This window comes from Glandiceps talaboti, chromosome 21, assembly GCF_964340395.1.
Source record: "Glandiceps talaboti chromosome 21, keGlaTala1.1, whole genome shotgun sequence".
NCBI lineage: Eukaryota > Metazoa > Hemichordata > Enteropneusta > Spengelidae > Glandiceps > Glandiceps talaboti.
The window spans coordinates 6,593,642-6,621,539 of record NC_135569.1 but is presented as its reverse complement, the minus strand read 5'-3'; the positions used below and the strand labels follow the sequence as shown (position 1 = coordinate 6,621,539).

The following is a 27,898-nucleotide window of genomic DNA, read 5'->3' as shown; positions in this document are numbered from 1 at the left end:
CAGTATGCTTTATTATGGGGGCTTTCAAATTCTATTTGCCGCTTTTATTTATTGAAATATTTGTGGTGCCCATAATTTAATAGCGCCAGTCTTTTGTATATGCATTCACTCTATCTTACAAATGACTGCATGTGGTCGATGCCAGATATCATAACATGTCCATCACTTTGACAGGGGTTGAAATTAATTTTCTCCTTCTTTGGTAGTCCCAGTGGGTTACCGTAGCGTAGGCTGCCGTAGCCCAAGGTGGTGACCAATAGTCCCATATTCCTCTATTGGGAATTAATGTGTTACTAAAATACTTTTATGACCATAAATCTTCCATCCTCATCACATAATCAGTGGTAGCCTGAGTGGGCTACCAGCTGCAACTTATGGTAGCCCTATGACAAGAATTGGTAGTCTGTGGATATGGGACTAATGTTAATTTTCAGCCCTGCTTTGAGCACACTCAGTGTTATGAGGCCTAATAACAATTTGTGTGGTTCCGATTACGCTCTATTTTAGAATAGGTGGGGTAGGTAGATTTTTTATTTTATTTTTTCACACATATTTTTTTTGAGTGTCTAAAGTAGTATGTTTTCCATTGTTTTTCCACATGGTCTCTGTGTTATCGGTTTCTTCTCATCAGATGTACAGCCATTACAGATTGGAAGAACACTTTTTATATTGTATTTTTAAGTTGATGTCAGTTTCCACATCCACTATTTCTTGCGAGACTTCACAATTTTAGCGATTTTTTTTTTCTTGAATACGTAAAAAGATGTAAGGATCGGCGTGAAAAACTATATGGGGGCGGGTAACCGGAACCAAACATTTAGGCCTAAAGCGTTTTTACTGTAAATATATGGGTACTTTACCTTCAGAACCTAGTTTCTCGTAAAAATGTTTTCTGAAAAAGAAAAAAACAACACTTTGAAAAAATGAGAACGAGAAACGAGAAATGTAAAAGGGGCACAAGCTGAATTCGTACGTTTTAGGCGAGTTTACGCTGCGCATGCGTATACATTTAAAAGTCTCACGAAGTAGTATAATAGTAGTATTCTTCTTACTGACGCATATTAACCACTGATTGCAATTGACTCAAACCTGTTATCAAGATATAACGTATAACCCGATGACGTAATTTTTTTACGTATCAAAAAATGTCGAGGAATCCATACTAGCCAATTTACTGTTCTTACAATGCAAGGTGGCAAATATTATGTCATTGAAGGCATACATTGACATTGATATTACACTAGAATAGCTTAATCAAAGGTTTATGTAAGTATTTTCACCTGTAAAAATTTTATAAACTCAACGTGTGTCACTTAGCAATCGACAATATGGTAATTTTCACTAGGTAAGTCATAGACGATAGATGGATATATAAAGCTAGAATGCATAAACTCTTACATGGTTTAAAATATTGAAACCTTGAAAGCTTATGTAATGTTTTTTGTTCTAGACACAGCAAAGGAACAAACTTAAAATACATATATTAGAAAATAAGAATTAAAAAAAAAAATGTGTGAAGTGTTAAAATACGCCTCTGGAAAAATGTGGTATGTTTATTTCAATACATAACATATTCTCCCTTTTTGCAGGGGAGCTGAGGGGGAGGGGCGGAGGAGGAAGTTTGACGATACAGGTGATTGTGGTCCTCTAACGATCATGATAAAGAAGCCAGGAAAGAAAATAGGAAAACAGATCAGGATGGATATTTCATTGTTACAGTATTAGAACCGATGTGCATCGAAGGGACTGGTGTAACATTGCTTTAAATGTTGCGTATCATCATTATTGTGTTGTTATATGCATAAACTTACATGTATGGTCCAGGTAGACCACCTAAAGCATTACAACACAAACAGGTGTCTTCAATAAGTAAGGGTCCTCCCACCTTGAGACGAAAGGCGAATAAAAGACATGTAGTAATTAAGACACACTTTATCACTTGGATGAGCAAACCTGGAAGTCTTTCTTCCTTGCTTTATGAATCATCACACCGTTGTGACTGGGTGTTGAAATGAACAAGTTGGTGCTCTGTTTCGAGTGGATGAAGTGGGTCACGTGATTACACACGACTCTCGTTCTATTGTATAATCATGGTCGAAATGAACACACTTCTATATTCTGTTTTGACAATGGTGTATCACGTGATAAGCTGACTTTTAAACTTATAACGCACACTTGCCAATGAATCATTAGATTTGGTATAAATAAGTTCTTGTAACACTGTTTTGATTGGGATATCGTGAGTCACGTGATATAATTAAATAAGTTGTTACCATCAAATGGTCTCTGAAAAATAAGGATAGGTTGGTCGATAAAAGTTCTAAAAGAAAAATTAACTTAAATTTTAAAATATAATTATTTTTTCTTCGTTGGTTATTCTATATTATATGATTATTTTCTTTCATCTTTTTATGTCCGAGGATAGATTGCGACTGTTTCAAGCCATAACAGATTAAAGAAAATTGATGGCACTACAAAGTGTCAAAGAAAGAGATGTAGTGAAGCCATGAATTTCTGTCAATGACAATATAAGAACAAGTTCAATCTGTTTTGTTTGGTGACTTCTTACCTGTTTTACGGCTTCTGCGCATTTTGCAATGGATACTGAATCAGGTTCACCTTGGTATTCAGGTACTGTATTGGTAAGAAGAATGTGAGGGACTCTCAGTCAAATCAAATCAAATCATATCACCACCACCACCACCACCACCACCACCACCACCACCATCATCATCATCATCATCATCATCATCATCATCATCATCATCATCATCGTCGTCATCGTCATCGTCATCGTCATCGTCATCATCGCCATCACCACCACCACCACCACCACCACCACCACCACCACCACCACCACCACCACCACCACCACCACCACCACCATGGACACCATATGACCACCACCACGGCCACCACCACCACCACCACCACCACCACCACCACCTCATGATCACATGATAGAAAGTTTTGAACGAAATCATTCCCAGCTCAATTCTTGCATCGTTTGTAATAAATGCACACAGGAAGTCATCATTATTGACGGCGTAAAGTTGACAAAAATGAACTTTCCAACCTCAACTTAATTTGTTGTAGTAAAAAGATATACTCACGGTCGATTTTCTTCGATGTAACATTAAACCTGCCAGCAAGAACTGTTTTGATCTAGAAGATAAAAGTAGTGCATTCAACCTGGCATTAGAACTCTGCAATGCGGTCTTGTTTGTTATGAAACGAAAAAAACATAAAATCCACACGATCGACAAAAAGATTGTTCCACGTAGTAGGTCTGTGCTGTGCCACTGTCCATATTCTTTACAACGAGAGCTCATTGACTCGTTTTCAAGGACACACATGTATTAATTACATCACTATGAATATGCATATTCATATATTATAATTACTAATTTTTGCAAAACAATTAAATTACAAGTTACAAACAAGGAACTGGTCGTTTGTTGTTCCACATTATTTGCCCATGTAGTAAAAAATGAACTCATTTCACCCATTTCTGATCAAAATAGCCACTTTGATATACTAGTATTTCACAAAGTCAATTGAGGTTTCTGTGATCTAGATCTGAAAATACATATGTGCGCTCCGAGGACTCCCTCCCCGACTCATTTGCTTTGTCAACTGCTGATGAGTTGATGGCCCGGGTTGGTGGAGACGTGTTGGAGTCCACGGAGCGCATATTCCAGAGCTACCCGTAACCCTATGCTCTGTGACGACTTTGGGACATCATCATTTTTTGTAGCATATCAGCGATTATGGAAGTATAACCGCCGGTACTTCCATGCAGAGCCTATGGCAAGAAGTGCCGGCAGCCGGCTATAACTTTTGATATCACAATGTAAACAGCTGACATGATCAATAAAACATTACCTCTGTCAGTTTCTGTTCATTTCCTGTGACGAACAAGAGTGTAGTCAATTCCACATCGTTGCGTTTCGTAGCCATGTTGCTGAAAAGCCTTGATAATACTCGTAAATTTGAAGCCAGACTTAAAGTTGACAACATATTTAAACAAAAATGGCAATACGCACACTACAAATTTTGCATGTTACTTTTAGTCACAGACAATAGTTTCCTATGCTTTTGTTATGCTTTGTTATATAATCCATAGAAATTCGCTACCCATAATTGAACCCCCATAATTTATTATGCATTTGTCATTGACATCTTTTGTTCTCCCTTCCGGTGGTAAAGGGAAAGGATCAAAATGTTAATTAGCCAAAAATATTCATCAGCTTGGTTGATCAATTTGAACCCTGGTTGTTAACCCTCGCTGAGGTGAGAAATTCATAGTTACAGTTGCACTCTAGATGGCGGTATGCTCAGACGATAACGCATCTTGTTATTGCTGGTAGTTCGATGCATCAGTCTGTGTTGACCTTTGGCGCGTACTCCGCCTACTCAAATCAGTCACAACAACAACAACAACAACAACAACAAAAGGCATGCATGCATGCATACATACATACATACATACATACATACATACATACATACATACATACATACATACATGCATACATGCATGCATGCATGCATGCATGCATACACACACACACACGTGTTCATTCACTCACTCACCTACATGTATACTCACTCACAACTGGCTAAGTACATGGTTGGAAAATATTCACTCTCAACATCAGGTGCAAACTTACACGAAAATTGTATATTTCTCATTGTTTATCATCTTGTTTGATTACATTACAGTCATAGCCACCAGAAATGAAGGTGCTGAATAATTTTGATGAACTTGACAAACTAAAAAATATCAGAAGGTGATGTATGTCATCACTGTCATCGAAGAAATGTAAGTTGCATACCCCAAACACTATTCAGTAGGTTACAGGGTTCAGCATTATCCATGGTCGTACATCAAATGACCACTGGATTTCTGTTTTAGACGACCACATTAGTGTCAGACATGTATCAAATGACCACTGGATTTCTGTTTTAGACCACCAAATTTGTGTTAGACAATGCATTTGTCAGTTTCCTCGGAATGTGGTGGTATCATCTTCAGGAGCATTAGGACCTAAGGATATCAGTCGGCCATTAAAGCATAGTTTTATCCATACTGGTCATGGTGATATAGCTGTGCAGTTTATAACATATTACCCAGAATGCAGTATGATAGCTAATTTAGTGTTGGAGCATGTTTCAGTTTGTTTTACATGGGTAGTTAGGTTTTTAGCAGCATCAACAATTATCATAAACTTCACATATATCAACCAATTTCTATACACAACTAAGGTTAAGTAATTATATTACCCAGAATGCAGTATGATAACTAATTTGTTGGAGCATGTTTCGGTTTGTTTTACAAGAGTAGTTAGGTTTTTAGTAGCATCAACAATTATCATAAACTATACATATATAAACCTATTTCTATACATGACTAAGGTTCAGTAATTATAATTATAATTTTAAAAAAATGTTTTATATTAAAATACTCAATGTTGTTAATTCAAGTTCTGAGTTATGTTTGATAGTCTTTGTTTTATTTTTTACCTCATTATTATAATTTTTTCAAATATATATAAATTTATTATATATCTATTTTTTATTTTTGCTGCCTCGCCACTTTTCATGCAGCGCTTATCCTATGCTAACAATAGCACTTGAAACATTTGCACATGACAATTTGCATGATAATGAGTATTCAAATAGTCATTTTATATAATTTGCATGATGATGGATACTCAAATGTTGTCATGTGATAATTTGCATAATAATGGATATTTAAATCCTGTCATTCCTATTGGTTTATATAAACAACAACAAAGGAACTTGTTTGCATAAAGTAATGATGCCACAATTCAAATAGCTGTTGAGTATTTTAAACCAAAATCCCATAATACGATTGTATTCAGACCCAGTTTTTTCGTTTGCAAGTCTCTAAATATGTTTATGTTTTTGTCTGGTAGAATGTACCTGCAGAACCCAGTGCAGCCTGGTGACAAATACGGAGAGATTGGCAGCGTGTCTGAGATAGAGTCTGGTGTTGTAGTTACAAGTAATAATAGCAAACGCAAAGGTAAGACTGACATAGTTATATTTATAGGTCTTCTACACTAGCTGCAACTAGAACGCTTTTTTCATGAAATAAGAAAAGATATATTCACTAAAAATTGGTCAGTTACTGATGAAAATGTATTGTATCTGTTAATAGTTAGTTAAGGCTATCTTCATCCAATGTTAGGTGAAGTTCTCCAGCAATTTCCATTCTCATCTGTCTCTTGCCTTTCTACTCCATGTTGCCGTATTCATGTATGTGGTTATTTCATCTCTCCATCTCCTTTTTTGTTTTCCTCTTCTTCTTTTCCGTGTACATACATACATACATACATACATACATACATACATACATACATACATACATACATACATACATACATACATACACACATACATACTTACATACATACATACATACATACATACATACATACATACTTACATACATACATACACACATACACACACACACACACACATACATACACCACTTTCAAACTAGTCTGTCGACAGTCGTTCATGCCTATTTTTTGCTATGTTTCATCTAAATCATCGACAATGTCATCACCTCACTCCATAGCACTGGATACTAATGCGTTCTGATAGGAACTGTAAGGCTCATGCCTCCGGCACTTGCTGTTACAGTACTAGTATTATAGTATACACGGTTATAGTATTGCTCTGGATTGAAGTGAGGCGACGACTTTAGTTTTAGGTAAAATGCAGCAAAAAGGCACGAACGACTGTCAACAATCTACTTTCAAACCACAGTAACTACAATCCATTTTGCATATCAAAGTCTTTTTGTCTTTGAAAAATAAAAATAAATTTACAGAAAACTGTTGAAGTGTTAAAACATATTGTTTTTACTTGTCAGTGACAAAAAATCCCATTTGGTGTGTTTGAAAGAGTGAACAAATTAAAAAAATTTCAATGTTATTTCGAATTGTGAGATAACGGTCCAAAATTTTCCACAAACTAACAGCTTGTAATGATATATATTGACATAAACATTGATAAAAAATACCTGCAAAATGGTTATTCACCAAAAGAAATAATCAAAAGTTGCATGAAGATTACCAAAATTACTATATATGTACCAGTGCTCACTTGCATCAGGGCGCACACATTCTTTTATATCGGCATGGCAGTGCAATACCTCAAACATTATTGCATACATATGCAAATAGTATTGAAGCAATCCTAGTCTAGTTCCTATATGGTATCTTTATGATTTACACTGCCACTTCCAGTATAATCAAAGTCATTACTCTAGAAGTCCTGAGATGCATGAGATGCAATTTAAAATTCATCCACAGCCACCCACACAGTCATTAACATCATGTCTTCGTTAATCAATCACAAAATTCTAACCAATAACACAGTCCCTCATAAAGTTAGTGTTTATTAGGGCAGTTATGTAATGTCCAAATATGGTATATTCATCAGGTCATCACGATGCTACTTATATACTGTTTATGTCACTATAGCAGTTGGCGTTCACTGATTGGATGAACAACTTTTAGTGCTGATTGAGGGACTTTGACCAGACATGGTTTAGTTAGAAACCACGTTGGTATCCAGACTAAAGCAATCCATGTACACAAAACCACGTGAACACAAAAGTGTCCCAGCATAACGAATGTCTATAACTTGTAAGTGTTTCTGATACTGCAAACCTGGACTAAAAACTTATTTTCATTTCTTTCATTGGACGATAAAAACTCAAAAATAAGTTGTGACTAAATGCCCATGCCTTCCTGTACAAGAACACAATGTACCAGTCTGGTAGTTAGTAAAAATTAGTCTATTAGAACTAAATGTAGACTGCAAAAATGCAATATGTTCTTGTGGTGATAATATCTAGATTTACTGTATTTACAGGAAATATATTATCATGGAAAGTTCATTTACCAACATTCTCATGTTATTGTAAAAGAACAAAAGGTGATAGACTTTGCTGGACACACTTGAATGATGTTAGTCTATCTGCTAGACCTCGGATGTTCTTCCGATACAATACGACACACGACCGAACTTCGTTCGCTTATAGTATCGAAAGAATGCCCGAACGTCTAGCAGCAAGACTAGAATGATGTGTGAAATGGCCTTCTTAAATCACCGAAGCACATGACAATCGAATGATAGACAGTATAGCTGAACTCTTTAGAATCAAAGTCAGGAGTTCAATCAATGCAAAAAAACTTCTTCCCACACCAAAAATCATATTCTCACTTTCACTTTTAGATAAGAAAACACAGACAAATTGGCAGTACAGAACTGAGCAAAACTTGTACGAAAATATAATGAGTTAGTAGAATAAACCTTATTTACTGTTGAGAAACATTGAATGTTGTGGGAATAACTTAACTATTTTTTATTTCTGTATATGAATGTTTTGGTGATAACACGTAACTATGTGTTATTTCTGTATATGAATGTTTTGGTGATAACACATAACTATATGTTATTTCTGTATATGTATGTTTTGGTAATGACACATAACTACATGTTACTTCTCAGTATATGAATGTTTTGGTGATAACATATAATTATGTGTTATTTCTGTATGTGAATGCCTTAGTGATAACACATAACTACATGTTATTTCTGTATAATGTATGTTTTGGGAATAACACATAACTTCATGTTATTTCTGTATATGAATGTTTTGGTAATAACACATAACTATGTTATTTCTGTATGTGAATGTCTAATAGTAATAACACATAACTACATGTTATTTCTGTGTAATGTATGTTTTGGTAACAACACATAACTATGTGTTATTTCTGTATGTGAATGCCTTAGTAATAACACATAACTACATGTTATTTCTGTATATGTATGTTTTGGGAATAACACATAACTACATGTTATTTCTGTATGTGAATCAACATAACAGTAACGTTATCTGCACTTCCTCTTCGGACTGCTTCACTTGCCAGTCTTGCACAGGCTGTGTCATACTTGATATCCATGGAACTTTTACTGTCTGTATCTTCAATCTTCAATGAATCACCCTGTGAGAAAAAATAGTTTCAATATTCTGAAAAAATTACTTTACGGCTGCCATAGTTGCAGCTGGATGATTTTTTGCCAGAAAGTAAAAATGACTATACTACTGGAAACTGTTAACACTACCCTAAATATGATATTGTAACTGTTTATTAGAGGTTGAAATCATACCTAGGAGCTGGTTTTAGATTTTCTTAACTACCAGTAATTACTGTGAAATGTACACAATACACATTGCAGTGTTCACTGGACCCCCAGTAATCACAATGTGTCTAATATCATGAAATGTACACAATGTAGTGTTCACTGAACCGGAAAAAGGGGAAAAGATTATGTAAATAATTTTTTGTAAATTATATAAACGTCTCCTTAGCAACAGAGTTTTGTGTGTGCCCCTAGTAACTGGTTACGTTTTATAATCCGAACCCTGAGGTGTGTTAGTACGAATGAGATGACAGTCCTATTTCATATACTAACCTGTGTTATATCACGTATAAATTGTATAGCCTCGTCTGATTTAAAGGCTTTCCATAAACCATCACATGCTACAAGAATGAACCTGTAAGATATACAAAATGAATATACTCTCAATCTAATTAAATTAAAAAAAAAAAAAAAAGTTTATGTACCTTTGATTTCTCAAGGAATTACAAAAGGTCTTAAATTTACACAGAAACTTTTGATAATAAACATATTTCGTTAGTGACAGCTGACCACTAGGTGGTAGCATGATTTCAAGATGTGTAATAGTTATGGTCTATGCAGTACGTTCCATATAATTGAACAAGAAATACACATTGAAAGTTATCATAATCGAGGCTTCGGTTTACTAAACTAGACGCAAACTATTACTGTCGTAATATGTTGATACAACAGTGATAACGTATCGAATGGATGTTGGTTTAATTATAGTCTCAGTAGAGCGGCTCTCAGAAAGCTAGTTCCATAAACTTGTAGTGTACTGTTTTGTGATTTCCAATGTTTACACTATTTTGATCACAGCCTGATTAGATTCCAACAACAAAAGAATCTGTAACTCCCACTTGTGTAATCTACCACAATAGTGTTATTTTGTGTCTAACTTAGAAAACAGAAGCCCATTGCCCATATCTCTCCTTAAATAAATACACAATCGGACACTGGAATTTACATTTTAGTATATATATATATTAAAACCAAACCAGGGCTATACAATACTTAAGTAATATTGATGGGTAAACTTGTGTTCCCAACCATTATGATTTACTGGAACATCAACTTGCAAGGGACATGCAGTGTTTGGTATGCCATAGTGTATGTTATTCCCCCACACCAGTATTCAACACTAGAGGGTGCTATATTCTCCACTTCCGGTTAGCATTGTATAATGGGCGATTACCAGAGTCGTACCTGTCATTGTTTGTCAGTTGACATCTCTTGATATCTGGTTGACATGTGATACCACAGTGTTTAAATCTACCATCTCCAATTGATCGAGATACTTCTAATATACCCATCACCCTTCCTTCCCTGCAAAATACAACAGTTCGCAATATAGCTGAGACACATACATATTTTTTACGAGCGAGACAACATTAGAAGTAACTGGCTATGAGATCTTTATCAAAGCTGACCAGTACATCCCCCACTTAGTGACACAATAGCAGCACACACACAGTTAGATATTAAGACATACACAGAGCAAGTGAAGTTTTGATGACGTCATACAGCTTTACTCAACATCTACATCTGTGTTTATCTTAGTACCTGACTGTGTGTGTGTGTGCTGCTATGTATATATGTCCCCCAGTAAAGTGTTAATACTACTTGGCAAACCGTGGTAAAAACAAAACATACACAATCCTTGCGGGAAAAGTCCAATCAGGCTTATTTCTGTCTCCAGTACACATGACTTCTAATGCTTATTACTTTCTGATAGGAAGTCACGAATATGCATTGTTCATCTAATACATATTCATGTCTGCTAAGACCCTTGAAGCAACATTGTAGAACTGCTAGAACAATATTTGTAAAGAATAGCAAAATTTATATGATGTGAAATCATGAAATGACTCTCCAGAACCCAAAGTTTATGAAAATACCTAGTGGCATTCCCCCTTAGTTACTGTTTGCATATAATTTTGGGTGACAAATAGCAACTCAGTAACTTATTAAAATTGGAATGTTGTAAAGAAGCCCTACTGCAGACTGCACTTGACTCAACACCCCCTATCAATGCTTACCTGACAGTTCCTCCTGCCTTCTGTATTCTCTGTCTTTCTTCATACTGGGTCGGTGTGTGATCTTTTGTAAGTGGAATGGCAATTTCCTTCTTACTGTCTTCATTATACCTGCATAAAAAGGCCTAAAGCCATTATAGATTAGAATTAGCAATGTATCATATCACAAATTACACAATCACCTTACCTTACCACTACTTGGTTCTTATATTCATGGTATATATATTGCAAATTTAATCATCTTTCTCCCCAGTTGGTATTTGTTTGTACATAACTATAAATTACAAGTTAGGAAAGACAAGATTAACCCCTGATGGGTCTCTCTACAGATATACCCCCCTACTAGTCTCTTTCAACTTCTATGAAACTTACACAAACACAGAATGATTCTTTGACTTTAAGGTAGAGTGCCCCTTGGGGACAAATTTCCCAGAAAATTAAAGTTCTTCAATTCTCTCCAAACCTTGTCATATGAGAGCTTGTTCTTGGTCCTTTTGAAGTAATCAAAGACACTTTGGGGATCATCATGATCAGCTTGTTTTCAAGAAAATCATCATTCTTTTATTTTCTCAGAGTTAACACAGTATTCGGTGGCCATATTGGATGGTGGCCATATTGGATGGTGGCCATATTGGATTATAAAATGACTAAATTTTGATATCATTTTGACCTCTATTTCAAAACTTTATACGGTGACCCCAGATTTTTTTCATTGATTGTAACTGAGGTTGAAGTTTTCTTGAACAAAGTAACAGCAAAAAAGTTTAAAGATTTTATTTCCGCAGCACATTTCACTTTAAGATAAATGAAGTTCAGGACTATAAGATTATTGTTCACTGGTGGGAGCAATTTATCAAAATATCCAATATTATTCTTAAAATCCTGATTTATAAAACAAACTTTTTTCAGTATATGCTGTGTTCTGGAGATGTTAGTGATCAGAATGGTGTCATCTAAAACTGAATCTAGTCATGAGTGCAAGCAGTCAGGAGTAGAATTGAATAATTTTGTAACCTTACTATCCCCGAGATTGGCAATATAAAGGACATCATCAACTGCTAGTAAACATACAGCTGTGGAACCATCCTTCCAGGCAGGTTTACTGGACAAAATAAAAAATAACATCAATATAGAATGTAACATTCACGACTTTCATGGCTATGTCATTGTACTAATGTTCAGAAAGGATGTTATTCTTCAAAGTTTGTCAGTGATTAATTCAGTCACACTCATCTCTACCTTTAGTACACTTGTATTGATTACTGCTATCAACTTAAAGGAAAAGTCCAGTCAGACTTATTTCTGTCTTTAGTACACTTGTATTGATTACTACTATCAACTTAAAGGAAAAGTCCAGACTTCTTTCTGTCTTTAGTACACTTGTATTGATTACTGCTATCGCAACTTAAAGGAAAAGTCCAGTCAGACTTCTTTCTACTTTTAGTATACTTGTATTGATTACTGCTATCAACTTAAAGGAAAAGTCCAGTCAGACTTATTTCTGCCTTTAGTACACTTGTATTGATTACTGCTATCAACTTAAAGGAAAAGTCCAGACTTATTTCTGTCTTTAGTACACTTGTATTGATTACTGCTATCAACTTAAATGTGACTTCGGGTTGATTGAAAATAACAACCATTAGTAACATATTCAATTTTGAAAAGAAGCTCTACTGCACTTGACATGTCCATAGCCATGTTTGGAATTTCCTGCAAGGGGTTATGGGAAAACTTATGATGATGACATCATATCATCATATTCACCACAATCTGTTTAATTATCAATCAGCTAATGTAAGTACTATAGTCACTCTCAAATGACAGGCATTCTTTGGGGTCATGGGGTCATGGCCTCATTCCGAGATGAAGATGGCTGCCAGTCTTCAAAATATTGGTCGTATCTAGGACTGAAATGAAATTATTTGAACACAAAAAAAAGTACATTACACTCTGAAATACATATCACTTACCTAAGTGTGGCTTCTTTGAGAAATTGTTCATCTGTTTTCTTAAAAGTTTCAATAAAGCACTTTTTTATTTCCCTATCTCTGTTGATGACTTCACCTTTCGGGAATTTAGAAATAAGTATATGATGGAGATTTTCTGCTGCAGATGTCGATGCTCTGGCACCTCCATGGCCATCAAAAACAGCATAATATGCTATGTTAGATCTGTGGAATCAAAGACCCCAATGTTATTACACAACTATGCTGATCAAAAAACTATACTATGAACATATTTTTTCTGCATTGGGTTTATTTTATGATATGAACAAATTATGAAGTTTTTTCGTATGGAAATAAATTTGGGTAACATACTGTACATACATTATGCAACTTAGAAATGCATAAGGAATTTGTGAGACAGTTTGAATAAATATATGTAATCCGACGTTTCGAATAAAAATTCTTTTTCAAGGTATTCAAAGGCAAGACATATTAGGTAAACACCTGAACACATCTGAATGTTATGGAACAGAACAACAACTGCATGTGATTAATGGTTATACATGTGAAAAGTTCTAATATTCACACGCATTATGCAACCTTAACTGGGTAAAGGTGGGTAAATTGGACTTTTCGTGTCGTGAAGACTAACGTACATGAAATGACACACATCTAATGAGTATGCTTACATGGTAGATGATAAATTGTGAAAATCAGGAGTCATATTATTAATCATGACATGTGCATCCTGCATTTCTTCTCGTTCTCCTTTCCTTTTTGCAACATAGCCCTTCAAAAACGTACAGCCTGTTGGAGTGAAATCATAAAAATCGGAAATTAGTAAGAACATCAACAATCTATTTAATTCATGGGTCTACACATAAACATTGAGGAGCCCCATGCCCATGCAACTCTTTTGGAAGAAATACAAAAAATAGTTTCTGAATACAAAATGTAAAATTTTTATTCATGAAAAGAGTTGTATTTTGTAATAAGCCCAATAAAAATGTTATTAAATTATTAATACACGAAAGGAAGTAAAAATGAATACCTCTGTCTAAGTGCAGCACCCTCAGTGGCAACCTTCAGTCACCTTTATCTATTTATGTATTTATTTGTTTGTTTGTTTATTCAACACAAAACCAGCTACAGCAGCTGTTTTATGGTTGCCAACCAAAAAAAAGTAAAAGATAGTGAAGACAAATAAATACAAAATAAAAGACAACAGAATACAAATCATGACAATGAAAAACAAACATATTTTTAGTATTTATAACTCTGCTTTAGAGTACAGAATAGCCTAAAGGGGGGGGGGAGGGGCGGGGGGGGCTACTCCTCTTATATGAGTATATGTATATGTGCTGCCCTTTGGGGTGCATTTTCTAGCCCTTTTGGTCTAAAATGGGGTCCCCTGTCCTTACCAAATCGTAATTGCCATTAATTGCGCCAAAATGTTGCCTCCTAAGGAAAATGTAGTTAGGTCTAAACTTTCATCTTTTAGAAACCTGTAACGGTCTAAAATGGGGTCTTGATTCTTGGTCAAAGTGGGTCTAAAATGGGGCCTGGGGTTTCCAGCACAGGCCACACACCCCTACCAGAGTTGGCCACTGGTACCGCCCCCGGGGGTAGAATAGCAAGTATATTTGTACTCATACCTTTTGCAGTTTTCTTACATTCTTGCTCAGTATGATTTTCATCCTCCAGTTTTCTCTTTTGAGATGTATGTGAATCAGCCAGTGATGTACCGACACTATTATCTGCTGTCATTTGTCTTCCTTCATTTCGTTCACCTGGTAAATCATCAAACAGTACTATCGCCGCACTGTCATCACCATGTCCTCTTGTATGTTTCTCCAGTTTTGCTTGACTGTCATTTTCATTTACAGTGCAATCTAGACAGAGATATTTGATACAGACTGAGACTGAGAAAAAGGTGATACATATGCACACACACATACACATACACATACAGACAAAGGTGATATACATACACATACACAGACAGACAGACAGACAGACAGACAGACAGACAGACAGACAGACAAAGGTGATACATATACATACACATAGACATAGACATAGACATACACAGACAGACAGACAGACAGACAGACAGATAGATAAACATATGGATGCGTACAGACATGAATAGAACTAAAAACAAAATTATCCGTTGAAAAATGGAAGTCCCTGACATTTCGAAGGGGTTCGTTGTCCATGTTTATACGCCCTTAATTTTACGGGTTTCACATATCGTTACAGTTGGGTTTGATAGCCTGAGTTCTCTCGTATCCTATGTATCCGACTAACATCACGTGAACCACTAGTATGCTCTGCTCGCAAACAAATTGCAATGCAACATATAGACATAGGGGCATGTATTATTTATTTTTATATTGTTTTCCTGGTCTAAAGTCTAGATATGACAACGTTTTGAGGTGAATACATTTCCTCTTCCTCTACGGAAAGAACTTATTGTGTTGAGCATAAATTGATACATTTAAATTTATAGTAGCATGATTCGTGTGTGATGTTTTCTGAGCAGCAATCTAGTAAGTCTACTGTCTAAGTGTTCTAAGCCCTTTGAAACTTACCTTGTTCTGAGATATCAGCGAACATATCCATCTCCTCGACGATGTACGGTACCAACCTGGAATAAGCTTGGTAAACTGGCAACACTTCAATTGCTATCCTTACATTTATGTACTAAACTGTTTCTGCAGATGTACTGTGGTGAGGTAATATCTACTCGCGCTGAATCTACATCAACACGACCGACATTTTCAATCTGACCTCTGACCCGAAGTGACAGTGCCCTCAACGGTAGTAAGATTGCCCATGATTGAAAGTGACGTCACCAGAAAAGGAAATCACCCATACAGGGGGCTCAGGGTTATGATGCAAACAAACAAGCACACAGGTAAAGAAACTACAAACAAAGGAACAAAATATGTCAACCTTGACAGGCATGAGAGATATGATAATCGTCTTTTTTATTTGACTTGAAATTACGTTTAGCACAGCATTGTCTATATAGTCAAAGATATACATATAAATATTATCTATCTATCTAAAAAAAATCTATCTATCTACCCTAGTAGTAGTACTCCGCTCGTTCGTCCGCCTGTTGTCTGTCTGTCTGTATACACATAACACAATATATATATATATATATATATATATATATATATATATATATATATATATATATATATATATATATATATATATATATATGCATATTAGTAATGTGTAAAACAGAGAGTACTAAATAGAATTCTGCTAGGAATACTCCACATTTATACACACAACGTACACACAAACTTTTTGGTTGAATAAGATATAAATTAATTCATGACAGCTGAGAGTTAACTGTGAAATCGCGTCACATCAAAACTTTGTGAATATCAGAAAGTTGTATTATGTCGTAACACCAGTAATATGACATTTTCATGGTAAGTTGTGACGTCATCCTGAGATTGGATAAAAGGATGTGGATTTAACCGACAGTCATTACCTTAAAGAGATGTCAAGTACAGCTGTTAACTGATTAAGAAGTTTAGTGATGGATCTCTATGCCTCGAAATAGTTCTACAATTCAACCGTTATTTTTACCAATCTAATATTCCAAGTCAGACTGTCACAAAAATATGTCTGAAATGCTGTTAAAATTAGCAAACCAACCCCGTATCATGAACTAAGTTATCACAGAGGGGGTATTCTGTAATGTATGCGATGACGAAACACCTTCTGGCATCGGCCAAAGAGGAGGAGGTGGAGATGGTAATTGTCTGTCTGTCTGTCTGTCTGTCTGTCTGTCTGTCTCCATCCATACATGTAGGAGCAGGCCATGGCCAGTGAGGGCGGAGCGACACGACATACCTATACAGTCTACGAGGCAGGGGTGCATACATTTGACGGCAAAGCAAACAAGGGGATGGCTGGCTCTATGACGTGTGTTTGGAAGTGATTTAAATTCCAACGTATGCGTAGCTTAATCTTTTAATATACAAGATTTAACTAGGGGTAGGATTTCGATATAAGGAGTCGTACAGAACTAAACAAAGCACAATATCAAGAACGGCAAACTTACGATAGCATCTCGCCACGAGTGTGATTTCGCTGTAAAAGCTAAGGTGTAACGAATTTTGAAACAATAACCTCTAATACTATATATTTGATGATAGTTCATTGTGCAAAATTTCGAGTCTGTAATACAAACACACTTCGGTATATGCAAAACCCGTTATAATAGCAAGTGCCTTGTTTCTGTGTTAGAACAATTTAACTCAACCATGGATGTGAAAGAGTTTCGAAAACGAGGAAAGGAAATGATCGACTACATTTCAAGTTACATGGAAAACGTCGGAAAACGTCGTGTTTTGCCAGATGTACAACCTGGCTATCTCAGGAAACTCATACCACAGGAAGCTCCTCGACGTGGTGAAAAGTGGGATAAAATATTTACTGACATCGAAAAAGTTATCATGCCTGGGGTAAGCTTATTTTGACCTCTTGTGTGTAATAATTTTTACTCCATACAAAATTATATCGTTTGACAATCTTACTTCTTCGACACATTTTAATTGACTCGTTCTTTTAACTCAGAATTGTGCATAATCGTGATTTCTGTCTTTTTATTTCGCTGCATTTGATATTATTGTGAGAATATTTTAGTCGTGATAAAGTCACTTCTTCGGAATCTAATGTGAAGCGACTGCGTTATATAACCTTCGGCTGAATATCTCATTCTCGCAAACCAGAGCTGTTATTTCATCCGCCACACTGCGAAAAACGAGATCTTGGCGATACGTCTTGGACGGTGTGGTAAAAGAGGCTGTGGTTTACGGCGATAGAATTTCCAAACGTAATGATCGATGTTATACTGATTGGTCGGGCGGCAGTAATAGTAGCTTAACGGTAGTTCGCTTCAAAACTAAATTCCAAGTAGGGGTACTTTATCACCACTACTAAAAAATTGAGTCAATTATCAATATCTGTTCAACAGAGCATATTTTAGTTAGTTTTGTACGGAATGTATTCTTAATGTTTTCCTGTTCTTATTTGTGCTAATTCATAGAGATATGGTTAATTTACTTTCCCCGTATATATATATATATATATATATATATATATATATATATATATATATATATATATATATATATATATATATATACATATATATATATATATATATATATATACTAATTCAGTGGAAGAGGTAAGCCATATATATATATATATATATATATATATATATATATATATATATATATATATATATATATATATATATATATATATATATATAATCGACAGTTGCAAAAATAAAATATAATGCTCTCTCGCAGCATATTCATTCTCTCCTAGATTATTTCATAGTTGTTACAGATTTACGACAAGGGTTTATTTCTCTAAAAGTACTGCAGCTAAAATCACGTACGACACCTGAAACAAATGATCTGAACATTGCTAAACATGTCGTTTTGCTGGACAAATATCTCTGTTGGTAAGATTTTTGTTGGGCCAGACGTGCACTCTTGGTAAGATTTTTGTCGACCCAGACGATAAAATGTAGCAATATGTTAGTAAGATTTTTGTTGAGCCAGACGATAAAATGTAGCAATGTTAGCAAGATTTTTGTTGAGCCAGACGATGAACTGTGACACTCTCGGTAAGATTTCTGTTGAGCATGACGGCATTTTGTTTCAGGTTTCGTTATTTCGTTAGAACTGGTATTATTTCCTGCATCAAGTCTACCCCATCTTGAACTAGCAAATCCCCCTTGTTTAAAAAAAATATGTGTCATTTTTTAAACTTAGGGAATCGGAATATAAACATTTGAATATCCAAGATGGCGTAACATAACTACTAAAGATTACATAATCCTCAGACCTCTATAGAAAATGTGGTCTGATCATAAACGTAGCCTCGTTATGTTTTGGAGTTATGAAATATTGGTAATCAAACCTAAATGATGACGTAGTTTGTTATGTTCTATTGTATTGACAGATTACACACTGGCAGCACCCACAATTCCATGCATATTTTCCAGCGGGCAATTCGTATCCTTCCATATTAGGAGATATGTTATCTGATGCCATTGGCTGTGTTGGATTTTCATGGGTGAGATAAGATTAAACACTTATTGTTGTCCAACGGACCACAACCAATAATGCTAGTTTCTTAGCTCTTGTAACGACCACCTCTAAGGCGCATTTGATTTGCACAAACATGATTTTGATTAATCTGACGTCATTTCTGGAAACGAGGTTATATGCAAAACGCGCAATCACGATCATATGTACATGTAAACTTTTCAAAAAGTTCCACACATTTCCCATAAATCAAATGATTTTACATCGTCAAAATGTTTACAGTGATAACAAATTATCAATCTGACCAATTAAATTTATTTACATAATGTTTTCCGTCATTTTTAACTTGCCATCAGTCACACGAAATATCCCTTCGGTGATCTCGGCGCCATCTTGTAATCACGTCAATCATGGTTCGAGGCATGATTACTGTGACTGCCAATCATGATTGTAATTTGTAGTTATCAAACGCGAAATCGTTATTGTGATCCATAAATGAATATTTATGAGATGCACATCGAATATTCATGACTACTTATCTAAAGAAAATAAGCTCTTAGAAGTCATGAATATTAAGTGCGAATCTAATAAATATTCAAATTTGCTAACACTCGTGAAGTATGATGTTCCACTAAAAGAACAATAGAGGTGAAAAAACAGTTTTAATTTGGTGTTTTTTCCTTGCAACCGAGCGAAAATGATGTGATGTGAAATCATGAAATGACTCAAGAACCCAAGTTTTATGAAAACACTTCAAGTGGCATTCACCTTTAAATAATTACTTCTACGTCCATCGGAAAAAATGGAATGGGAATTATAACCATCATGTTCATATGATCATTTACATTAGGCTGCCAGCCCAGCATGCACTGAGTTAGAAACTATAGTGCTTGATTGGTTTGGAAGAATGATTGGTTTGCCTAAGCATTTACTACCATTTACTGAGGGAACAAGTGCTGGAGCCGTCATTCAAGTAAGATCTAATCAGTTAGTTTATCTTCTAATAACGGAATCTTCTCATATATGCATTAAAGTGGGTCCGAAATGTTGTTGTTGTTGTTGTTTTCGTCGTCGTCGTCGTCGTCGTTGTTGTTGTTGTTGTTGTTGTTTTTCTTGTTGTAATAGTTGTAATTGTAATGGGTTTTTTCCTTTTCCTTCCTAGTCTTAATATTCCCATATGAACATGTTACAACAAGATTCAAGTTGTGTAGAAAGTACTGTGTACGTAAAATTATTATTATTACTGAACCCGTTGCCATTTTCCCCCTTGTGGAAGTGTCCTTAAATATGTGTATAACATATATCAATGATAATTGTATTAGGTACAGACAGAATGATCCAATCACAGACAAGTTAATCACAGACAAGTAACTTGTCTGTGATACGTCAATGTAACACTCACTGAGACACGTTTTATTTTGTGGGGACATTGTTCTGAATAATGTCTCAGATATTGTGTCTATTGTCTGAGATAGCATCACCTGTTTCTGATGTTGAAAATTTTGTGTCTAGTAACCTTGGTTGATTATCACCTTTGTGAAACACTGTTGCAGTTATAATTATGCAATTACTACAGACTATGAATAGGCAGATTTCCAATGAGTGACGTTTCAAACAGAAAGATGAATAAACTCTGTTATTTCAGCTATAATGATGTTGTTTAGACTACTTTAAAAACAGCTATGACCTTGGTTGTGTTACAATTACTATTCTGAATGCAAATCATCAATAATCTAAATCTAATTATCAACTTACTAGTCTGCGTTTTATTTAACTTAGCTACTGGAGATAACGCTGTCAGTTTAGGATTACAACATGTTGGCTCTTGTTTGCAACAGAGTAGGGCATGGGTTAATTTTTACTTCACTTTAATTTTTGATAAAATATACCAAAGTTCGAAATATGACATTTCTGGATCGTAACAGGTTGTATCTGTTCTTTTCATTATAAAAAAATACATCATTATTGCTGGTTCCGTATTTGCATAGCCAGTAACAAAGTATATTTGCTGTTTTAGGGATCAGCAAGTGAATGTATCCTAGTGGCATTGCTGGCAGCCAGGGAAAAAGCAATTCGAGAACTCAAAGAATTACACCCAGACGAAGAGGAAGTAATGTTACTTTCAAAACTAGTTGCCTACTGCTCGACACAGGTACATATTAAATGAATGATTTACAAGTAAACAAGTAAACATTATACTTTTTATGCGTGGTGACGTTTCAATATTATACGCGACAGATGTATACACAGACCGGACGTGACATAACTTAATGACCTGAGCATACTCGACTCATTTATACGTCACTTCCTGTACACACAGGAACTTTGTACACAATTATCAACTTATTTAGTTACAAACACGTACTTTTATCTATGTTGTTTCACATAATTTGTTTTCATGTGGAAAAAACCTATTAAAGCTGTTTTATTCATTAGCAAATACCCATTTGTCATCCCCTTTTAGATATACATTATTCCACAACAATAGCTATAGATTTGTATCTGTTACTTATTTTACTTTGCTATTTTACATGTTATATCTTTTGCTTTCTAGACCCACTGTGCTGCTGAGAAAGCCGGTAAAATAGCTTTTGTTAAAATGCGACAACTGAATGTCGATCAAAAATTTTCTCTCCGAGGGAATACACTAGAAGAAGCCATTAAGGTAGTGCAAACTATTTAAATGTATTTCATTATAGCATAAACAATTACGTACTGTATGTGTTCCCCCACCCACCAAGTTGTACGCTCTATTGAATATTAGAGTGATTCGTTCATATATTAATACTGAGGGCGTGTCCGTGTAGTAATTAGAAGTACATTTAATCATGCCAAGGTAACATATTGTTTTGTTTCTCTGCTACAGAATGACAAGGAAAAAGGACTCATTCCAATATTTGTAAGTATGATGCTATAATTGTAATTGTGTTCTATACAGAGAGAGAGAGAGAGAGAGAGAGAGAGAGAGAGAGAGAGAGAGAGAGAGAGAGAGAGAGAGAGAGAGAGAGAGAGAGAGAGAGAGAGAGAGAGAGAGAGAGAGAGAGAGAGAGAGAGAGAGAGAGAGAGAGAGAGAGAGAGACGGACGGACGGACGGACGGACGAATGAACGAACGAACATATATTAAGACAGGAAGGAGATTGAAATACAGCAACATAGAGACAGACATAGGCAGAGAGACAAAAAACAGAGACTGAATTACAGACCTTTCCTCACGCACTTTGATCTCGCCCATTTCTATTTATTGTCCACATCACAGTTTTTATTTTGCAGTGTGATCAGAGCAAATATCATGTAATTTCATAAGTGTGTACATTTTTTAGGTCTGTGCTACGTTAGGAACTACCTCATCATGTGCATTTGACAACGTCAAAGAGCTGGGAAATATCTGCAATCAATATAACGTATGGTTACACGTTGATGCCGCTTATGCTGGAAGTGCGTTAATCTGCCCGGAATTCCGCTATTTGCTGGAAGGAGCTGATGTAAGATATGATTAATTAGAGAAATATATCATATTTCAATAGCCCGTTTGTACAGGAATCACCCTGTGTGTTTTACAGACATATTCACATAAGGACAAACGGAGTGGCTCAACAGATTTCACTTTGAGGGGAAGTTATTACTACCAGTTTTCATGTGTTACCTTTTCGTTATATTTAAACTAATTTATGAGGGACTCTTTGAGGTGGGGTTATTGGTACAGCTAAGGGTTATATCCAGAATACATAGATACTAAGAGTGTGAGACAAAAAAACACACAGAAGTATTAGCTAACAGAATTTCTGAATACCAAACTTTCATGCTTTAGTTTCATCCATCACAAGAATCCTTTATTTGAAATATTTTTTTTTGCACTGTGTATATAACAACGTGTTACTAATATTTACAAGAAGTACATTCGGACTCTGAATACAAAGTATTACGCAATGTCAAAATGGTGCTGTTTTCTTAAATTACAGAACATAACATCGTTTAACTTGAATCCCAACAAATGGATGCTGGTAAATTTTGATTGCTCTCTGATGTGGTAAGTTCTGCATCATTGGGCAAGCACAGGATAAAACCCGTTTGCAACCCGTTTAATTTTCTAGTCTGTCCATGGTACTGATCTGTGTTAGGGCAAGTCTTGTAGTATAGATGGGAGCTAGCACAGTTGCAGATCCATCGCCGTGGACAGTCTACCTAATGGCTCACAAACGAATTTTATTCTGTACGCACTCATTGTTTGTGTTATGTTTCATTTGGCGAATGTAAATTGTGAATGATGATTTTGCCTATTTTCCTGTTTTGTTCGACAAGTGAACCTGAAACACAACGTCTACTCGACAAAAAGTTTATCGAACTCTTGAATTTGCAGACTTTATTTTAATAGAAACCCCACTGGTGGGAACACCTCATTTACTTCTAGTTTTGTAATCAGACCTCGGGTCTGTGCTTCGAAGATTGCCGAACAAAACCGAAGGATCAGAGTACTCGGGGCGCGCACAGCGTAAACGCCAAGCAGCTAGACTAATAATCTCTCTGTCGTAACAACTAATAGATTTCTTATCATTTTACCAGGATCAAAGATAAATCCCTACTTATCGATGCTTTCAATGTGAATCCAGTCTATTTAAGACATGACAATGCAGGTAAGAAAGATTTCCTAAAATTTAAAAAAAATAACAGTATTGTCTTATTAATCTTATTATACATCAATTAAGACAAAATAATGTAAAAATACGGTATATCACACTACAAATAAAAAATTAATAAACATTAAATAAAAATCATACTATATTTGCCGACACTAGTAAAGAACGTCATATTCTTATAAATGTTTATGTTCAATAAATTGCATATGATTAGGCCTACGACAAAATTTGTTTAGTTCCGGTTATTTGTCACTCCGACCCTAATTTTGCATTCATCAGATACAAGTATTTATGATGTCAATTATTTCACAAGTATTCGATTGTCCATTGTAAACTATTATTGTATTCTTTTTTCCACGCCAAGATGTTGCTATAGACTACAGGGTATGTTTATACAATTCTCTCTCTCTCTCTCTCTCTCTCTCTCTCTCTCTCTCTCTCTCTCTCTCTCTCTCTCTCTCTCTCTCTCTCTCTCTCTCTCTCTCTCTCTCTCTCTCTCTCTCTCTCTCTCTCTGTATGTATGTATGTATGTATGTATGTATGTATGTATGTATGTATGTATGTATGTATGTATGTCTTCCCAACTGTCCATCCGTCATCTGTCTGTCTGTCCCCTTGCGCCTTATATATATATATATATATATATATATATATATATATATATATATGTGTGTGTGTGTGTGTGTGTGTGTGTGTGTGTGTGTGTGTGTGTGTTTCTCTGTGTGTGTATGCAGGCATGGTTGTATGATTGAAAAAGATTTTCACGGACTCTACAATGTTTTGAAAGATTACACCAATCTTTGTTTTTGCAGCATTGGGGAATACCATTGAGTCGTAGATTCCGGTCATTAAAACTTTGGTTTGTCGTTCGATCGTACGGTGTGGAAGGAATTCGTAAATACATAAGGAATGTAAGTGTATTGGTTTCTGAATGGTTGTATTAAACAGAAGTAGTGAACACTAACATGAAACGCACAGTAAAAAGTGATGTCTCTATCCATTGAGATTAGTGTACATACGTATGCTGAACTGTACAAACAAAAATACGCATATTTGTTGGATATTTGAGGATCTGGTGAATTCTGACATTAGGAATGAACGGCATCCAAGAACCCAAAAATCCGTATTAAACATTTGTCGACTTTCATCTGAAAATTCCCTAATCATGGAGTCGAAAAAATGTTATATGTCTTCGTGTTTTAGAAATACATCACAGCATCAGAAAGGTAATTGACCGGATGATTGTGATTGGATTTCCCTATCAATGGATCTGTTTTTGGATTATACATATTAGGTAGATGTTTTGCACCGTCGTACACCACAGCCTCTTTTACGGCACCGTCACAGTGTCGTGGAAGAAATAACATCTCTGGTTTGCGAGAATGACGTTTTGGAGTGACACCCCATAACGAGGCTCCAAGAACTGTACATAAATTTGGAAATAGGATGGCATAACTATTCGTCAGTCATCTTAGTGTAATTTGTAAAGTAAATTTCTCCCATGTTCTTTTTTTTTTCAACCAGCACGTGAAATTGGCCAAGAAATTTGAAGTTCTGGTGAACTCTGACAACCGTTTCGAAGTGCTTGGAGATGTTACCATGGGACTTGTTTGTTTTAGGTTAAAGGTGAGTTTAAACCTGAAATTGTAGATACATAATTTTATCAACACTGAGCGCCAGTAGCCGGCAAAATCAACCGGCAACTCCTTAATTTCACGCCGGCTACTTACAAGTATTTGGCTTATAAAATAGAATTCTTTGTTTCACCAGTCAATTCATGGGTCTCCCTAGTAGGCATTTATAGTTATGAATTATTTTGATTCAAATCTTCATCTAACCCATCAAATATGACTTGTAATCTCCACACAGGGAAAGAACGACCTGACTGAAACACTTCTAAAGAAAATCAATGACTCCGGTAGACTCTATATGGTACCTGCTTCACTTGATGACAAATACGTCATTCGATTTGCTGTCTGTGCCCAAAATGCATGTGAGGGAGATATATTTTATGCTTGGAACGTCATTTCTGCTATGACTGATAGATTATTGAACTGCACCGGAAGTTCTAACAGACAAATCCCAAAGTTTCAATTACAAGATGAAAACAAGAAGGCAGTGGTGGTAATTGAGAAGAAAATGACATTGTTTCCATGGAAACTGAAGCTTGCTAGATCAGCATGTTTAGGTAATTATCACAATTTCAAAATATTTAGCTCGTTTATAACGATTGTTATTTTGCTATTTAGATTCTACAGAGGGTTAAATGGTACAGTAAGTCTTTCTCCAGCTCTTTTATTTAGCTTTGTAAAAAAATCAATGAGATATGTATAGACAGTGTTGTTGTTTTTCTATCATATTAAGTATTACCATAATTATATAACAACAACAACAACATCAAAAGCAACAACAACAGCCACAACATCACCACCACCACCACCATCATCGTCGTCCCCAACACCACTGCCGCCCCCGCCGCCACCACCACCACCACCACCACAACAACAACAACAACAACAACAACAACAACAACAACGGTATCATTGCTTCTTTGATTTGCGTTATTTGTGTTATGTCTCGATCACATCTTTTCGTTTATTTTATTTTGTTTTGTTAGGATGGGTTTTTCTAAATCGCAGATAGAAGTTATGTGTATTTAAGTGGAGTATACGTTATAGTCATCAAGACCACCCATTTACAAACTGTGTCACCGTGTGCTGATGTCAGCGTTTTTCTTTCTCTGTTCAGCGTGTCTTTCATGCAGAGGAAGCGCCATGTCCACAGTAATGCATCGGGTGAGATATGTTTGACAAAAAGCACAGGATATAAAGACATCTACTGGAATTCCATTAAAGACATATACAACAGTGTCTACATGGAATAGTATGCACATCATGACAGTAGAAAAGAACAGACAATACAGCATTTAAAGTAGAATGCCCATCGGATTTAGAAATAGACACTAATTTAATCTTTTGTTTTTACTTTGTTCAAGAATACTCTATACTATTATCAATTAAAATCAAGTAAAATAATCAGGGGTCGCCAAACAAATGTTTTAAATTAGAAGTCAAAATGAAGCCACTTTAGAATCCAACATGGCCACCTGTCACGAAAGACTAGTTTTTCTGAAGTACAGGATGGTCTAATTTCTCTCTAAATAAAAAGGTACAACAATTGTACTACGAAATTGTATGTACGAAAAACACAAATAAAACTACTCACAATGTTCGATGTAAAGTCTCGTTTGACTTGGGACACACTCTGGATATTGCAACACAAATCGTCCACGAAGCTGTACAGTGACGTAATGTTCAGTTCCACACAGTGTCTTATTCACAGTCTCGGCAAAACGTTGAGTTTCCAAGCAATAATACAGTTCAGAACTTTCCCATACAGGAATCTAACAGCATACTACAGCAAAGTGGTAGGGTTATCACAGATCAAATTCAGAAGATCAGATCGCAAAACAGTCAACTATACTAGTATCAAAACAACGCTATTGTATTGCCACACACGATAGAGTGATCCTAATTGCCACCAGGTGTCCTTCATAGTATATGCAAATTCATTCACCTTGTTTAATCTACTTGCCAGCCATCTGTTGAAACATATTATACTTATTTACTGAAATTATGTGCAAGTAAACATGCCATTGATTCCGATATTACCTAGTCAACAAGCCTGGCCGCTCAACCTAATGTCGCCGAGTTTAATTCTCCAATATTTTTCTTCGTTCAGCCAAAAATACTCATGACCTATGCGTTTTGTAGGTATATATAAAAGCTAATGGTAAACATCGGATGAAAAAACCATGCTGTACGTTCGTTTGTGCAAACTTACAATTTACGCTCGACTTGTTTGTATTACTATGAAAACTGTTTGTAAAACATCATACTTTATGTTTATTTTGTTGTTGGTTGTGTTCATTATACTTGAAAATAAA

General features: G+C 35.5%; 3 protein-coding genes across 3 annotated transcripts in view; 1 reads left to right on the top strand and 2 right to left on the bottom strand.

Annotated features, from left to right (window-relative positions):
• The window catches only part of LOC144451778 (inosine triphosphate pyrophosphatase-like), a 5,068-nt gene extending 1,108 nt beyond the window's left edge, over positions 1-3,960 (bottom strand). Inside the window, exons 1-5 of the mRNA XM_078142681.1 lie at positions 3,886-3,960; positions 3,114-3,165; positions 2,570-2,634; positions 1,812-1,885; positions 861-892 (exon numbers count right to left, since the gene is read on the bottom strand). Of these exons, the coding sequence (XP_077998807.1) occupies positions 861-892; positions 1,812-1,885; positions 2,570-2,634; positions 3,114-3,165; positions 3,886-3,960 (298 nt within the window). The remainder of the gene's footprint in view (positions 1-860; positions 893-1,811; positions 1,886-2,569; positions 2,635-3,113; positions 3,166-3,885) is intronic.
• A 4,816-nt stretch (positions 3,961-8,776) lies between these two features.
• Positions 8,777-16,003, bottom strand: LOC144451582 (integrin-linked kinase-associated serine/threonine phosphatase 2C-like). Its single transcript, XM_078142467.1, has 9 exons — positions 15,811-16,003; positions 14,872-15,108; positions 13,906-14,023; positions 13,241-13,441; positions 12,285-12,372; positions 11,274-11,395; positions 10,441-10,560; positions 9,529-9,610; positions 8,777-9,056 (listed from the first exon to the last, which is right to left on the bottom strand). The coding sequence occupies exons 1-9, from the start codon at positions 15,839-15,841 to the stop codon at positions 8,910-8,912; spliced, it is 1,146 nt and encodes a 381-aa protein (XP_077998593.1). The 5' UTR covers positions 15,842-16,003; the 3' UTR covers positions 8,777-8,909.
• A 1,508-nt stretch (positions 16,004-17,511) lies between these two features.
• On the top strand, positions 17,512-26,739 carry LOC144451776 (aromatic-L-amino-acid decarboxylase-like). The gene is made up of 14 exons (XM_078142680.1): positions 17,512-17,712; positions 19,232-19,345; positions 20,168-20,290; positions 21,335-21,469; positions 21,872-21,982; positions 22,184-22,216; positions 22,639-22,800; positions 23,278-23,345; positions 23,879-23,949; positions 24,317-24,336; positions 24,765-24,863; positions 25,477-25,578; positions 25,822-26,076; positions 26,701-26,739. The coding sequence occupies exons 1-14, from the start codon at positions 17,512-17,514 to the stop codon at positions 26,737-26,739; spliced, it is 1,533 nt and encodes a 510-aa protein (XP_077998806.1).
• Positions 26,740-27,898: the final 1,159 nt, after the last annotated feature.